The following is a 16,694-nucleotide window of genomic DNA, read 5'->3' on the forward strand; positions in this document are numbered from 1 at the left end:
CAGGCAATCTGATTCCAACGTTTTAAGGTACATTTCTTAATGATATTCCTATATTGGTATTAGACTGATACCAAATTATCCCTTTCCTCAGCTTTGTTAGTGTGATCTAACAACTGGCTAGCTGATGATATCTGTGCCTAATTTTAGTGTTATTTTCTTTCTCAGTATTTTAGCAATTTTATGCATTTTAATAGTCAAGCTATCACTTGAATGCTATTAAAGATTAATCATATATGCTTACACTAGGTTTCTGTCAGTTACCAAGGTGATTGATTCCGACTTTGAGGAAGATTGCTGACCATTTATATGACCACTAAGAACTAGTATTTGAGTTCTAAATCCGAATTTCATCTTTTGCACACCGAGGAAAAAGATTAATAATTTTACCCACATGAAGATGCTTGTTTTGAAGAATTGATTCCTTATCTTTGAATAGTTCTTTCTCCAGTTTCTTTATGTTGTCTAACATTGTTTTGGGTTTTTCCTCTTTGTTATCTGTTGCTTCCAGTGCCTATTGATGATCTTGGTAGAGTGGGTTTCTTCTGTCAGGCTTAATCTTACAGTGTGGCTCCTTTTTAACGGGATCTTCAAGTTCAAATATTGGTGAATTGGTGTCTACTAGTTGTGAAATATTTGGCACAAATATAAAAGGCTTAAAAACAGATTTCTCAGGATCAGGAGTCCAAGTAAAGAAATGACTGCAAGGAGGGTTGGAGTCTTGAGGTAAAATAGAAACCATGCTTTCAGTGGTCAGGAATTCTCCCTCCGTATTAATGCCCCTTGTTTCCTGTCAGAGAATTCCATCATTGTTTCAGAATTTATGTTTCCTTTGTTTTTCTTCAAATCTTTGTAGCTTTCAAGAGTATCTGCCTGGTGAAATCGTCATCTTGGCTGTGTCAGTATAAGACTATGTTAGTGCAAAATCAAACTCCTTTTTACCTTGTCACCAACCTTTCTCCTTAGCATACTTTCTCATGTTTGGGTGTTTCCTATTGATCTTGGTGGTTTAAGAATGCAGATTAGAAGTATTATGAACCCCCTCTAGGTTGAGGATTCCATCCCCCATCAGGGCGTTTACGAGAGGCAGCTGATTGATGCCTCTTTCTCTCACATATGTTTCTCTCTCTCTCTCTCTCTCTCCCTCCCCTCTCCCCCTCGTACTTTTTCTGCTGTCCAGTACTTTCCTTCAGTCTTCAGACTCCAAGATTCATTCCTATCGGCTATCAACAAACTTCTGTGATAGCTAAATGACATACCGCCCTCTTCACCATTTCCACCCTGGGTGTATTTTTCTTTTTCTTTTTTTGATTGTTGATACTATTATAGATGTCCCCCATTTCCCCCCACTTTTCTCCCCTCCACCAAACCTCAACTCCCCCCACCCCGAGCCTTCCCCACATTGTTGTCTGTGTCCATGGACCATGCATCCGTGCATATATGTTCTTTACCTAATCTCTTCCAGTCCCCTCACCCCCTGTCCCCTCTGAGATCTATCTGTGTATTCCTTGTGCCCATTCCTCTGGTTTTGTTTTGTTCCTCAGTTTATTCTGTTCATTAGAGTCCACATGTGAGTGAGATCATATGGTATTTCTCTTTCTGACCCAGTCCCCTTTCTTGTTCAGTCTGTACTAGTGAATAAAGGAAGAAATGATAAATTCTTTCCTGTTTCCTGATTGACTCAATAAAGCTGAAAGTATATTTGATAGAAATCTGTTTCTTCTTTGGATAAAGTTTCTAGGTTAGATTACTCGTATGTCTCTTTGGGCCATCACAGGGAATGGAGAAGGTCCGCTGCGGTTTTCTAGATCAGGTGAATAAAGGAAAGTCACCTTGTTGAGTATTTGTATTCACTGGCTTTTTTCTAGTTAAGAGGGTTATCCTCATTTACATTGAAGAGATTCTTTATTTGTTTTTCAGAGTTCTACTTCTTAGATGTTTTAGTAATGTTTTTGATCTGTTTATGAAGGAGGATTTTTAACTTGGGTCTTTAAATTGGACTTAATGAAGCTGTTATTTTTAGGTGTTCAGTTTATGTGGGATTGCTGCTGTGAGTCTGTAAAAAAAACAAAGAAATCTCCAGGCTCAGGATGCATTCTTGCCCACTGCATGGGCCTTGGTAAGACTTTACAGGTAAGAACATGAAGGTATTCTGTTCTTGTGCATTTACTAATTCAAGAGTATGGGATTCTGTTATATTCCTGCGTAGTTAGTAGAGGCTGGAGATTAAGCAATGAACAAGAATAACAAGGTCCCTTCCCCAAGAAACTTATATTCTTTCTGATGGTGGTGAGAGATTTTAATAAAATAAAATAAGAATATGTATTTTCAGATAGTAAATATTAAGGAAAAATAGAGGGGGAAAGTTTCTTTTAGGAGGTGATATTTGAGCAGAGATCCTAATGAAGTGAAGGAACGGGGTTACAGGCCAGTAAAAACTGCAAAGCTTCTGAGGGAGCAGTGGACTTCCTTTACAAGTTTTTGACAGTCTGTCCTCTTGTATTAATGAGAACATAAAATATTTTTCAGTATTAACATACTACATTTCTGAATGGCAGAAATTGTAGCAGACATGTGAAATTAGTGAAAATATGTTGTGATCTTAAACCATAAGATAATTATTATAGATTCAGAACTGTTTAAAGTGGAAAAAGTACTCTATAACACAATTCGCTCTTAAACAGGCAGTGGTATTTTCTGAAAGGTTATAGGAATGTTCTGTGGAGACCGGGAACTTAGTAGCTTTTTTGGTGTGCTTACTTCTTATATTCATATTATTATTATTGATCAAAGAATCGTGGATTTTAGAGTTGGGTCTTAAATATCATGTAATCCAACCCCCTATTTTTACATACGATATCTCTTCCCATGTACTTCGCCTGGAAATTGTGAGCATTTATTGTTTAAAGCAAAAAAAGAAAACTATTGAATTGTTGATTTATGAACTTTTTGTGGATATTGAAATGAAGGCAGTATCTTAATTTGTTTTCTTGCAGGTGGTGAGTTTTCTTCACACAGTTCTTTTGTGTGAGAAGTTGGATTTCAGTACAGCTTTAGTGGTTTGTCCTCTTAATACTGCTTTGAATTGGATGAATGAATTTGAGAAGTGGCAAGAAGGATTAAAAGATGATGAGAAGCTTGAGGTATTATATCTTAATGTTTTTATTACTAAAATAACTGCATGAAATTAGTATGGTAAAAAGATTTTTCATTATTAGTGATGCATGTTTCAATGGGGTATTTAGTATTTGTACATTATTGATATCTACCTTTAAAACTCTTTATTTTCCCACAAAAGGTCTCTGAATTGGCAACTGTGAAACGTCCTCAGGAGAGAAGCTACATGCTTCAGAGGTGGCAGGAAGATGGTGGTGTTATGATCATAGGCTATGAGATGTACAGAAATCTTGCTCAAGGAAGGAATGTCAAGAGTAGGAAACTTAAAGAAATATTCAACAAAGCTTTGGTTGATCCAGGTAAGATATTAACAGGCACTGAGAGATGGAAACAAGTTGAAGAAAAAATGTGCTTCATGTTTTATTTAACATACTAATTGAGCAACCACTAATAGTTGGTTTTGTTTCATGTATTCTTATCCTTCAGGTTTTTTCCTTTTTTTTTTAATCCTCCCTCAAGGATATATTCATTGATTTTTAGGGAGAGAGAAAGAGAGAAATCAATGTGGGAGAGAAACATCTGAGCTTGCCTCCCATACATGCCCTGACCAGCGATCTAGCCTGCAACTTTCTGTTTGTCGGGACGATGCTCCAACCAACTGAGCCACCCAGCCAGGGCTTTTTGTTTGTCGTCTTTGTGTTTCTTGATATAATTTCCTGAACACATAATCACCATTAATGTTGCCAGCTGTTCAGAATGCACTTTCTGAGTCTGGAAGTGTTTGAGGTTTTCGGAGTCATGCCCCTGTGTCACAATTGCAGACGTTTTCAACTGTCTGAATATCAGATGATAGCAAGAGTGACTTCATACTGTGAAAACAGTTCTTAAGTTTCTTTGCCAACTTTATGTCATTAGAAGAATTGCTGCATATTTTTCTCTTTTAAAGGGTCATCAATATGCAAAGTTAATAATTGCAATACTGTTGACCCTTATGATGCAAGATCCAAATATTTGACTTGTTTTTGCTACTTAGAAAAGCAGCAAGTTGTACTGTCCACAAAACTAATTAATTTTAAACATTAATTTGTATCTATAATTTTTCCTTTTAGTCTTCATCTCGTCATATCTAATTGCTTAATACACTGTTGAGGCTTTAGATATTTGTTGAGAAAGTCTAACTTTTCACTCTAAAAAATAGTAGTATTCCTTAGAATCCATGGGTTTGCCTCTTTTTATTTATTTGTTTATATATTTCAGCTTTATTGAGGTGTAATTGACACATTAAATTGTAAGATTCTTAAAGTGCACAATTTGATGGTTTGATAAACATTATGAAGGGATTCCCCCTTTGAGCTACACATATTTACCTGTTTTTACCACCTCACATATTTACCTGTTTCTGTAAGAACGTTTACGTTCTACTCTGAGCAAATTTCAGTTCCATAATACAGTCACCATGTTACACATTTAGATCCTCAGACCTTATTCATCTTACTCTTACTCATCTTATAACTGAAAGTTTCTACCCTTTTGCCTCTTTTTTAGATGATGATGGAACTAAGGTGTACCAAAGTAACTTTATCATTGCAGCACCAAGGCCTAATAATACGTTTAGCTTTTTCTCATGATTAAAATAGTTGTCTCTAAGTCATGTGGCAGTTCCATTGTCACAGGAATGTAAGCTGGTGAATAGTGTTGTAGCATGTTCTTCACAAGGTTTCCTTGGAATGGTTCAAAACAGTTGTTTGAAAAGCTTAATGTGTTGACTTGTTCATGAAGAAATAAATGAATTAAAGCTCCTAACATGAAGGGTAATATTGTTATTTCATGTAAAGTATTTAGTGCCATTCAAAAGAACTTTATTTTGGAATAACTTTTTGCTTACAGAAGAGTTGAAGTGATAGTAAAGAAAGCTTCTGTATACCCTGTACCTACATCCCCCACCAATATCTACGGTAATTTTGTCAAAATTAATAAATTGATACATTGTTGACATGTTAACTAAACCCCAAACTATATTTTGGATTTCATCAGTTTTTCTATTTATGTCCACATTCTGTTCAGGATTGGATTACATTGCATTTAATTGTCATGTCTCCACAGTCTCCTCTGGTCTGTGATAGTTGGTCAAACTTTTCTTTATTTTTCATTATACTCGTCTGTCTTGAGGAGTACTGTTCAAGTATCCTGTAGAAGGTTTACTAGCCTATACTTGTTTTTTTGTGATTAGACTAGGGTTATAGGTTTTTAAAATTAAACACACACACACACACACACACACACACACACACACACACACACACACACACACACCAGAGGTGAAATACCCTTCTTGTCACATGATATCAGGAGTACATTGAATCTGCATGACATCGTGATGATGTGAACTTTCATCACTTGTTTAAGGTAGTATTGGCCAGGTTTCTCTACTATAGAACACTGTTTTCACTTGTCTTTATTCTTTGAAAGCATATAAAAGTGTACAATTCAGTGCCATTTTGTATATTCGCAGTGGTGTGCAGCCATTACAACTAGTCATTGAATTCCACATTTTCATCACTTCAAAAACAAGCCACATAACATGTAGCACTCAGTCCCAAATGTGCCTTCTACCCATGCCCTGGAGACCAGCAATCTCCTTTTTGTCTCAATGGATTCGCCTTTTCTGGACATTTCACAAAAATGTTTCTGGACATTTTGTAAAGCTGTAGTCTTACAATATCTGGCTTCTTTCACTTAGTGTGATGTTTTCAAGGTTTATCCACATTGTAGCATCAACCAGCACTTTATATTTTTACATGCACACAAACACACAGTATTAATTCAAGTTACTGTTTGAATTAAACAACGAGATAGACCTGATTATGTTATTATATAAAATAATAACAAATTTCCACAGTGCATTGAACCGTTTCAGTGAGGCTTGAATTTTGAAACAGGAGATCTTTTCTCCAAGCCTCTTTTCTAAATCCCTTTGCTTCTGCTCCCTAGAGCCTCATGGCTGCATTTTCCCTGTGCGTTCTCTGAAACGGTTTCCAAGTGCAGCTATTTTCAAACCCTGCCACTTCATGTATATATCATTTGAATGAGTTTATCCAGAAAATATATTTCCATTTCCAAATAAATATATTTTTATTTCCAAAATAAAAGTATTTATTTTAAACATTAAATATGTACAACATTTTAATGTTTGGAAATGTTATATACAATCCTATTTAAACAAAATATGAATAATATTTCACTTTTTATTGACTCAAGTTTATTAATGAGTGTATTTACCTTTATTCTTTTTTCCGACTTCTTCTCCCTCAAATAGCCTCTCCTTCCATTATCATGTTAACAAATAGTGCTTTTCAAGTTAAATTATAAAAAAACAGTGTACGTTCTTAAGCAAAATACAACTAGAAGGAAAAGGTATATATTGAAAAGTAAAAGTTCCCTTCCTTCCTGTTCCACTGTTGTTTCATGTATGTCCTTGTGTAATTTTTTGTGCTTATGCAAGCATGCATTTTATTATTTTTACATAGATATAATTGATATAAAACATTGTAGCAGTTTCAGATATGCAACATAATGATTTGATATTTGTATATATTGCAAAATGATCACCATAGTAGGTCTAATTAACATCCATCACCACACACAGACATTTTTCTCTCACGATGAGCCGTTTTAAGATTTACTCTTGTGGAGGGTATAAGGGGACTGATTGATAATGGAAAACACAGAGATTCAGTTTTAAAAAAGATCTACTCTCAGTAACTTTCAAATATATAATACAGCATTGTTCACTAGTTACAGCGCTGTATAGCCCATCCCCAGGATTGATTGTTTATTAGGGGGAAAATTGTACCTTTTGACTACTTGTACCCATAATCCCCCCTTCCTGCCCCCATCTCTGGCAAACACCAGTCCTTTCTCTGTATCTATGGGTTTGGTTTTGTTTTTTTAGATTTCACATAACTGAGTTCAATTATGGTTTTGTCTTTCTTTGTATCACTGTTTCACTTGGCATAATGCCCTCAGGGTATACCCATGTTTTCCCAAATAGTAGGATCTTTTCTTTTTTATGGCTGAATAATATTTCATTGTATATATACACCACATTTTCTTTCTTCTTTCATTCATCAGTAGGCACTAAGGTTGTTTCCATGCCTTGGCTATTGTAAGTAATGCTGTAAGGATCATGGGAGCACAAAGAGATAATGATTTCCTTTGAATATACACCCAAAAGAGAGAGGGGAAGGGATGGAGAAGGAGAGAAACATCAATGTAAGAGGGAAACATTGATCTGTTGCTCCTCATATACTCCCTACCAGGGACTGAACCAACAATCCAGGCATGTGCCGTGACAGAGAATTGAACCATAGACCTTTAGCTTTGTGGGATGACGCCCAACTAACTGAGATACTCTGACCAGGGTTAAAATATCACTATTCCTATAAGAATGTTGTTTATCTTCCTACACAAGCAGCACTGTAAAAGGATTAATTTTATTTACTTGAATTGATTACATTTTCACATTTGTTATATATTAAGTAAAAGTTGTTTTTCTCTGCATTTTATAGGCCCTGACTTTGTTGTTTGTGATGAAGGCCATATTCTAAAAAATGAAGCATCTGCTGTCTCAAAAGCTATGAATTCTATACGCTCAAGGAGGAGGATTATTTTAACAGGAACACCACTTCAAAATAATCTGATTGAGTGTGAGTTAAAGTGTGCTGTTATGCTGTAGACTACCATGTTAGCTTTGCCACTTTGCCATATGCCTTTCTTCTATTTAGTATAGTCTCTGACCATGATCTGTATAAACCCATCTTACCCTGCTGTGAAAGAATACCTTACATTTCAAGTGGAATTCCTTATAAATATGAATGATAAACTGTAGTTAAGAGGTGTGTCATTGTGTTCAAATACATACAGTTTGATGTATATAATAAAGCATCTGAAGTCTTCATGATTGCTTTAAAGCACAAATGCATTTATGAGTATTCAGGAGATACTGTAACAAAATATATCTAGTTTAGGGGCAGATACTGGTAGGAAATTGAAAAGAAATGCCAGGTGTGAACATTTCAGGAAGGTGGACGTGGGCGGGAGAACTGTGTAGAATCCGCGTCAGGATAGAGTTTGTGGAGGCGGAGGACAGATCATGTGAACCCAGGGAAATTGACTTGTCATTGTTCCTCATTTTAATTTGTGTGTAGTGACACTGAACAGAGAACATGAGTTATTCAGCAATTAACAAATCAAAATTTCCTATTATAATCTGTTATAGTAGCTTTTTGTTATTTTTATGTTTCCCTTCATTTAATATATTTATAGTAATTTAACTTTTTTATTATTTGTAATACTGCTTATTATTTCACTTTAGCCTATATATTTATTTTTATCTGTTCTGGTTTCCTTCTTTTCTGTTACCGCACTTATAGAAATGCTATTTCTCATTGTGGTCCTGTTTGTATAGGGTAACTGATAATTCTGTTAAGGACTTTTGGAACCAAATCAGTAATGTGTAATTTGATATACTGTATTTTTCGGACTATAAGATGCACCCCCCAAATTTAGGGGGTTTGGGTGTGCGTCTTATAGTCCTAATGTAGCTTACCTGGCTTGGGGGGGATGGGGAGGAGGGTGGTATTTTCCCTATTTTCCTCCTCTAAAGCCTAGGTGCGTGTTATGGTCCGGTTTGTCTTATAGTCTGAAAAATACGGTAGTAGCTTATTCCATGATTTTATTGTTTTATTTCAGTATCTGGTTTTTTTCCCCACAAAATGCTTTTCCAGACCATAAAAATCATGGTTAGAATTATAAAATACTTGTTTTATACTTCATATCAATTATAAAGAATACTGAGTTAGAATAAAATGTTCTTAGGTGTTTTTCAAAACATTTATGTCTAGAATTTATTAGTTTTAATTTGAATTTCTCATCCCGTTTATGTAATCCAGTTCTAGATCAGACTTGTAACCAATGTTTAATCTACACTTGTTTTGGTGTTCTTTTTTTTTTTAATTAATTCTAATGCTTTTCCATGGCATGCATTTCATTTTTTTTGACATGAGCATCTTATCAGAGAATTTTTCTGAATCCTTTTTGCTATTGTTGTTTTTAATGAACTAATATCTTCTCTCTTAGATCATTGCATGGTTAACTTTATCAAGGAAAATTTGCTTGGATCCATTAAGGAGTTCAGGAATCGATTTATAAATCCAATCCAAAATGGTCAGTGTGCAGATTCTACCATGGTAGATGTCAGAGTAATGAAAAAACGTGCTCACATTCTCTATGAGATGTTAGCTGGATGTGTTCAGGTACAAATAGATTTCATAGTATTAAAATATTGTTACTTCATTACATTGCAATCCCAAAATGTTTTCTGAATTTACACTTTACTTGTGTTTTCTTCCCCCTTTTTCAGTATGTAGTTTCACAGTTAAATCATTATGCATTGTCTTTAAAAGCTAAGGAAACATTGATTTTTTTTTTTAATTCCATTGAGAAGTTTAGAACATAATTCATTTGCCAAGTGTGTGGCTTCATATTTTAATATGTAAGTGTTTAGATTACTCAGCCTTAAGATAGGGAATGTGTAAAAGGAACACCACTATTATGATTAAGAAATTCCTGTGCTCAAAATGGTTGTAGGAAAGGCAATTATGACCTATAAGAGGTGGCATTGTTAACGTAATCCTGTAGAAACAGTCTTATTTTGTCAAGTACAAACAAAAACCTGAATGGTCTGGTAGTGTTGTTTATATACCCATTTTCAGTGAACCTTTATTAATGAGTAGATAAGTATGTTGAGAGTGAGCCAGTAGTTAATTGGTCTCAAGATCTGCACTTTTACTTCCAACACGAGATACTAATGGTAGCCAACAACATAAAGCAAATGAGACAGGCTGTCCTTCTACCTGAATATATTACTGTCATATAAGGCGCAGTCATCCTGTTTGTTCAGGTTGGCCACAGGTACTAGCAAGTACTTGGTTTCTGTTTTGCTGCTACTACCTAGGCAGCGTTTTTTCTGTTTTAGGTAGTCATTTGTGTCTTGCACATTAGTGTTCTTTCCTATTCCTATAATTATGGTTTCAAGAGTGCTTATACGTGGCTTGGTTTCTCAGTTGGGCAAAGATTCCCCCTAGAGTTCTGTGTTATCCTCTGGCACATTGGCACATCTTACACATAGGACAACTCAGTGCATCTGACTTCGATTCATCAGTTTCACTGTATGATTAAAGCAAGTCTTTTTGCTAGCAGTGCCTAGTACATCCACTACCCACCTTTTGTCTTTTCCTTTTAATTATATATAGAGGAGACCATTTGAAAACCTAAATTAGTCACTTAGTAATATGACCACTTCCATTTAAAACCTGTGTGGCAGTATCTTTTTACCAGTGTATCATATTATGTAGTCATGAAATATATTAACTGCAGTCACACGGGATCATTGTGTGACTAAAGAGGGTAAATGTGTTTAAGAAGATGTTTTCTTGTATGTTGGGCAACTTGTTTATGTCTATCTTTTAGTTGCAGGCAATGATAATTCTTAGAGCAGTTGATTCCTGTCACGTTTAGGTGAACTAATTTGCATTCTCTCTCTTGTTAATTACAGAGGAAAGATTATACAGCATTAACAAAGTTCTTGCCTCCAAAACATGAATATGTCTTAGCTGTGAGAATGACTCCTATTCAGTGCAAGCTCTATCAGTACTACCTAGATCACTTAACAGGTAACAAATACACATAGTTTATTGTTTTTATCTTCTCTAATATGTTCTTTTTCTGTGGAATGCTACCTTGGCAATTTTACCATGTTAGTTGTTCATCAATTTTGCATTTGAATAAAATGGGTATGCTTATTTTGTAAAAGCACAAAATATTTCTAATTAAGAAACACGAATATTGTCAAAATAAAATTAAGGAATAAACTGGTGAAAAACCATATATGTGAATAAAGACTTCATTTCTATCAAGATTTTATTTCAAGAAAATTAGAAATATAAATAAATTGATAAAAGATACATAAAATTTCATTGTATTAAAAAACCGACCACATTAATAATGAAAGGCATGTAAATCAAATCCATGAAATCATTTCTCAGTTATCAAAATAAGCAATGTTAGAGGGAAAAGCAGAATACAAGGCAGATTGTATATGATGCTCCTGATGTTATAATAAAAATATATATAAATGCCTAAAATACACCAAAATGTTAATAGAGATTGTTTTCTGGGTGGTTTCATTATGATGAACTTTCAGTTTATTCCTTATTATTTTCTATGGGCTTTAAAAAATACAATGAATAGGTATTGTTTTATCATCAATAAACTTGTGTATGTGTGTCTGTGCATGTCTTTGGCTGTGTGCTCAAGGTTGTCACTGTTCACAGAACAAAACGTAGTCTCTGTCTTGGAGTGGGATTTCCTGTTGGTCACTTGATTCTGATACCTTTCCCCAAGTGATGTGTCACGTTAGAGAATAAAGTCTACAAGGTTCCCTTTAGCCATTGTGGATACAATAATTGATCAAAAAATAATGGAAGGTAGAAGTGTACACACATATTAAAATGGTACTTTATTTTATAATAATAGTTAAAGTGATGCTGTTTGTAACAGTAGTACATTTTATAGAGGACAATTGTTTTGCTTTGGGAAAAATAGGATTTGAATGTTAGTATTTTATAGAACTGCGTTTTTGCTGTATTACAAAAATAGAACTTTCTTGTTGACTTTTAGAAGAATATAACTTCTAATAAAGAATGTGTTTTCATTTGTATGTCACTCAGAAACCATAAGATTTATTATACCATCCTGTTTTGAATGACAATAATTATACACATAATTAAGTAACCAATTATAGACATCCTAATGAGACAGTTACTTTGTAGTTTAAGAAAGAGGGATGTTCAGACCTCCCTTTCATTAATTTCTGAATAATAAAGGGTGCTAAATTTGATCATTTAATTAATACATTTTCCATTTAAAATTTTTTTCAGGGGAAGTGTAGGTACCTTGTTTTCAAATATTAGAGAATCAATGTTCTTTAATAACCAATAGTAAAATGTTAATAGTTCATATATAGATGTTAAAATGTATTCCTTTGAAATCAATCCAATATTTAAGAATTAAGGTGGCCCAATTCTTTGTGATTTTAATTGATGGGAATCAATATCTAAAGTACTAATTGGCAAAGCTTTAAATCTCTGAAAGATATGATTGTTAAGTTACAATTTGGTGCCATAAATCTTTCAGTTATGAACAGGTCTCGGGGCTTCCCCCAGACTAAATATGACATTTTATTTCCTTCAGGTATAATAACCTGAGTTAATAGCCCCTTTGGGAAAACTTTCATGAAGGGCCAAATAAGTTATATTCTCAATACAAACCATTATAGTATTTCTCCCGAAATATCCTCCACCTGTTTCACTTGAATTTAAAATGTTTGGTATTTTTATGTTATATATTCTAAAAATTCTTTTGTTTCTATAGTTGACTCTTTTCAGACTCTACTTAGTTTTAAGAAGTTCACTTAAATTTTGCTTTTTAGTACTGGCAAAAGTTGGATGTTAATTTTAGTAGTGATAATTTGTAATATTTGCAGAATTAATATCATAAGGGACTGACTTTTAATGAATTTCAAGGAAATGAAAATCTATGTACTATTTTAAGGTATGCAGAAATGGAGCACATGAAATCACAATCCACAGAATGGGAGAAAATACTTGCAAATCATGTATCTGATAAGGGGTTAATATCCAGGATATGTAAATAACTCCTGCAGCTCAACAACAGAAATCCCACACAACCCAATTAAAAAATAGGCAAAGGACTTCAATACATATTTTTCTAAAGAAGATATATGAATGGCCAATAAGCATGTGAAAAGATGATCTACATCATCACTAGTTATTAGGGAAATACAATTCAAGACCATGAGATACATATCACACTGATAGGATAACTACTATAAAAGAATAAGAAAAAGAAAAAGAAGGAACATGTATAAAGGACCCACATACAAGGAAAATGGTGGGGAGGATTGAATGTGGGAGGGAAAGGTAACCAGGGCAGGGGAGAGCAATGGGGGACAACTGTAATGGAACAACAACATAAATTTTTTTTAAAAAAAAAAGAAAAGCAAGAAGTATTGGCATGGACGTGGAAAAATTAGAACCCTGGTGCATTGCTCTGTGGGAATGTAAAGTGTGAAGCTGCTGTGGATGAAGCAGTGTGGCAGTTTCTCTGAGTTGAGGATGAATTCACCATATGATCCAGCAAATTCCATGTCTGGGTAGATACCCAAAATAATTGAAAGCAGGAATTCAAACAGATACTTGCACACTCATGTTTACATCGCAGCATTATTCATAATAGCCAAAAAGAAGGTCAAAGCAACCCAACTGTCCATCAGTGGATGTGTAGATGAACAAAATGTGATACATGTGTACACACAAACATATACACAGTGGAATATTGAGTATGATATTAGCTGAGAGATTGTCATATATGTCCTTTACTTTGTTGAGGTACTTTCTTTTTTTTTTTTTTTTAATTTTAATTTTGTATTGTTATTCAATTACAGTTGTGTGCCTTTTCTCCCCATCCCTCCACTCCACCCCAGCTGAACCCCCCTCCCTCTCCCACTTCCACCCTCCCCCTTGATTTGGTCCATGTGTCCTTTATAGTAGTTCCTGTAATTCCCTCTCCTCACTGTCCCCTCCCCACTCCCCCCTGTCCATTGTTAGATTGTTCTTAACTTCAATGTCTCTGGTTATATTTTGTTTCCTTTTTTTTTTTCTATTATGTTCCAGTTAAAGGTGAGATCATATGGTATTTGTCCCTTACCGTCTGGCTTATTTCACTTAACATAATGCTCTCCAGTTCCATCCATGCTGTTGCAAAGGGTATAAGCTCCTTCTTTCTCTCTGCTGCGTAGAATTCCATTGTGTAAATGTACCATAGTTTTTGGATCCACTCGTTTGCTGATAGGCACTTAGGTTGCTTCCAGTACTTGGCTATTGTAAATTGTGCTGCTATGAACATTGGGGTGCACAGGTTCTTTTGGATTGGTGTTTCAGGGTTCTTAGGGTATAATCCCTGCAGCGGAATTGCTGGGTCAAAGGGCAGTTCCATTTTTAGTTTTCTGAGGAAATTCCATATTGTTTTCCACAGTGGCCTCACCAGTCTGCATTCCCACCAACAGTGCACTAGGGTTCCCTTTTCTCCACATCCTCTCCAACATTTGTTTGTGGATTTGTTTATGTTGGCCACTCTGACTGGTGTGAGATGGTACCTCATTGTGGTTTTAATTTGCATCTGTCTGATGGCTAGTGATGCTGAGCATGTTTTCATTGAGGTACTTTCTTTTTATACCCATTTTATTGAGTGTTTTAATCATAAATGGATGTTGTATCATATCACATGCTTTTTTTTTTTTTTACATCTACTGAGTTAATCATAGGATATTTGTCCTTTATTTTGTTTGTGTGATGTATCATTGCCAAAGGAGTTTGTGGCATAGATCAAGTTAAAACCCCTATTTTTAGAAACACCTTGGTTGAAATAGAGAATTCCGATGTCTTAACATTAACTGTTGTCTGTTTGATCAGGTGTAGGTAATAGCAGCGAAGGTGGAAGAGGAAAGGCAGGTGCAAAACTTTTCCAAGACTTTCAGATGTTGAGTAGGATCTGGACTCATCCTTGGTGTTTGCAGCTGGACTACATTAGCAAAGAAAATAAGGTAAATCAAGTAAAAGGTCTCTGTTGGAAGCAGAATAACTTTAGGAAAAAAGTTGATATATGTAGACTTAATGTATATTTGAGTTTTCTTTTGCTTTGTGGTATAGTAATTCAGTCTATTCTATGTCCAGTTAATTTCTATATGTTTGAATGCTTTATGATTATGGAATGAGTGCTAAATGTTAATCTTAACATTTTTCATAACCATAGTAAAATGATGAAAAGTAAGAAATGAACATTGTATGAATACTGGTATCTAAACAATAAACTGTAATTGGATTTTCTTAAGTTGTGTAATTTTTCTTTTTTATGATCAATCTAAGACCTCACATTACATTTACTGTATTTTGCCATGTATAATACACAGGTTTTTTTGCCCAAATTTTGGAGGGCAAAACAAGGATGTGCATTATACATGGCTAGTACTAATTCAGTATCTACATAAATGTTAATTTTTAAATTTATGCTTATGTTAAAAGTGTAACTCCAGAAAATAATAATGATATCTGTATGCAGAATAATGCCCTTTACAATACAAAAACCATCTAAATATAAATAAATAAATAAATAATTGAATTAAAAATAAAAATGGAAGATTTTTTCCCCTGAAAGTTTGGGCCAAAAATGTGGGTTTGCATTATACATGGGAAAATACAGTAGTAGTCATATCTGTCATGTCGCATTTAGTTTTCTAATGAGACTTCTTCCTCAGTTCTACCGTGTCTCATGGCAATTAATTTACTTTTAAGAAGTAAACAAGTATCATTATAATTTCCAATGTAAGTTGAAATAAACTATTAAAACATCCATCATTTTTTTCTCTAGGGATATTTTGACGAAGACAGTATGGATGAATTTATAGCTTCAGATTCCGATGAAACATCCATGACTTTGAGCTCCGATGATTATACGAAGTAAATTGAATGTTTCTGTGCCCTGTGTTGACACATTAAAACTCCCTACTTGCTGATTGTCCTGAAGATTGGCACGTGTATCTTTACAATACTTTTCTAATACTTTGAATTTGTTCTTTATTTTAGAAAGAAGAAAACAAAGGGTAAAAAAGGAAAAAAAGATAGTAGCTCAAGTGGAAGTGGTAGTGACAATGATGTTGAAGTTATTAAAGTCTGGAATTCAAGATCTCGAGGAGGTGGTGAAGGAAATGTGGATGAAACAGGAAACAATCCCTCAGTTTCTTTAAAGACAGAAGAAAGTAAGTCTAATGAATGTTGCCTTTCTCATGGAACATTGTTTAGGAATATAATTATCATGTCAGCGCATTTTCAATTATTAATTATACTCTCTCGCCCTGGCTGGTGTGGCTCAGTGGATTGAGCGCTGGCCTGCCAACCCAAGGGTCACTAGTGAGATTCCCAGTCGGGGCATGTGCCTGGGTTGTGGGCCAGGTCCCCAGTAGGGGGTGCCTGAGCGGCAACCCCACATGATGTTTCTCTTCCTCTCTTTCTCACTCCCTTCCCCTCTCTAAAAGTAAATAAAATCTTTAAAAAATTATACTTGATTGAAAGGAATATCTTTCCTAAATTGGAAAGCATGTAGGATAATCAGGTACACATGAAAATAAATACCTGATGGCTGTTTATTTTAAGCAAGTGTTTGTGCTCTCTGGTGGTACCAGAGGAAAGGAAAAAGTAATTTTTATTTACATGTAAACTCTATATTGTACTTCATGTATTAGCTGACTTAATTCTTGACCAGCCTTGGTGGGATTCAGATCAACATACATTCAATCTACAAGCCACAATGGTCATTTCTCTTAATAATACATAAATAACCGGAAGAATTTCAGGGAATCAAGTATCATTGTTATTAATTTCATG

General features: G+C 34.6%; 1 protein-coding gene and 1 pseudogene across 6 annotated transcripts in view; one reads left to right on the plus strand and one right to left on the minus strand.

The window, feature by feature from the left end:
• ATRX (ATRX chromatin remodeler) overlaps positions 1–16,694 on the plus strand; it is a 181,062-nt gene that overhangs the window by 100,152 nt on the left and 64,216 nt on the right. For all 6 annotated transcript variants that reach the window (XM_024574996.4, XM_024574999.4, XM_024575001.4 and 3 more), the window contains 9 exons: positions 2,021–2,130; positions 2,994–3,140; positions 3,296–3,473; positions 7,683–7,820; positions 9,253–9,428; positions 10,730–10,847; positions 14,727–14,857; positions 15,682–15,770; positions 15,897–16,069. In XM_024574996.4, coding sequence (XP_024430764.2) covers positions 2,021–2,130; positions 2,994–3,140; positions 3,296–3,473; positions 7,683–7,820; positions 9,253–9,428; positions 10,730–10,847; positions 14,727–14,857; positions 15,682–15,770; positions 15,897–16,069 — 1,260 coding nt within the window. The remainder of the gene's footprint in view (positions 1–2,020; positions 2,131–2,993; positions 3,141–3,295; positions 3,474–7,682; positions 7,821–9,252; positions 9,429–10,729; positions 10,848–14,726; positions 14,858–15,681; positions 15,771–15,896; positions 16,070–16,694) is intronic.
• On the minus strand, positions 235–1,066 carry LOC112317922 (secernin-3 pseudogene; annotated as a pseudogene).

Source organism: Desmodus rotundus, chromosome X (genome assembly GCF_022682495.2).
Source record: "Desmodus rotundus isolate HL8 chromosome X, HLdesRot8A.1, whole genome shotgun sequence".
NCBI lineage: Eukaryota > Metazoa > Chordata > Mammalia > Chiroptera > Phyllostomidae > Desmodus > Desmodus rotundus.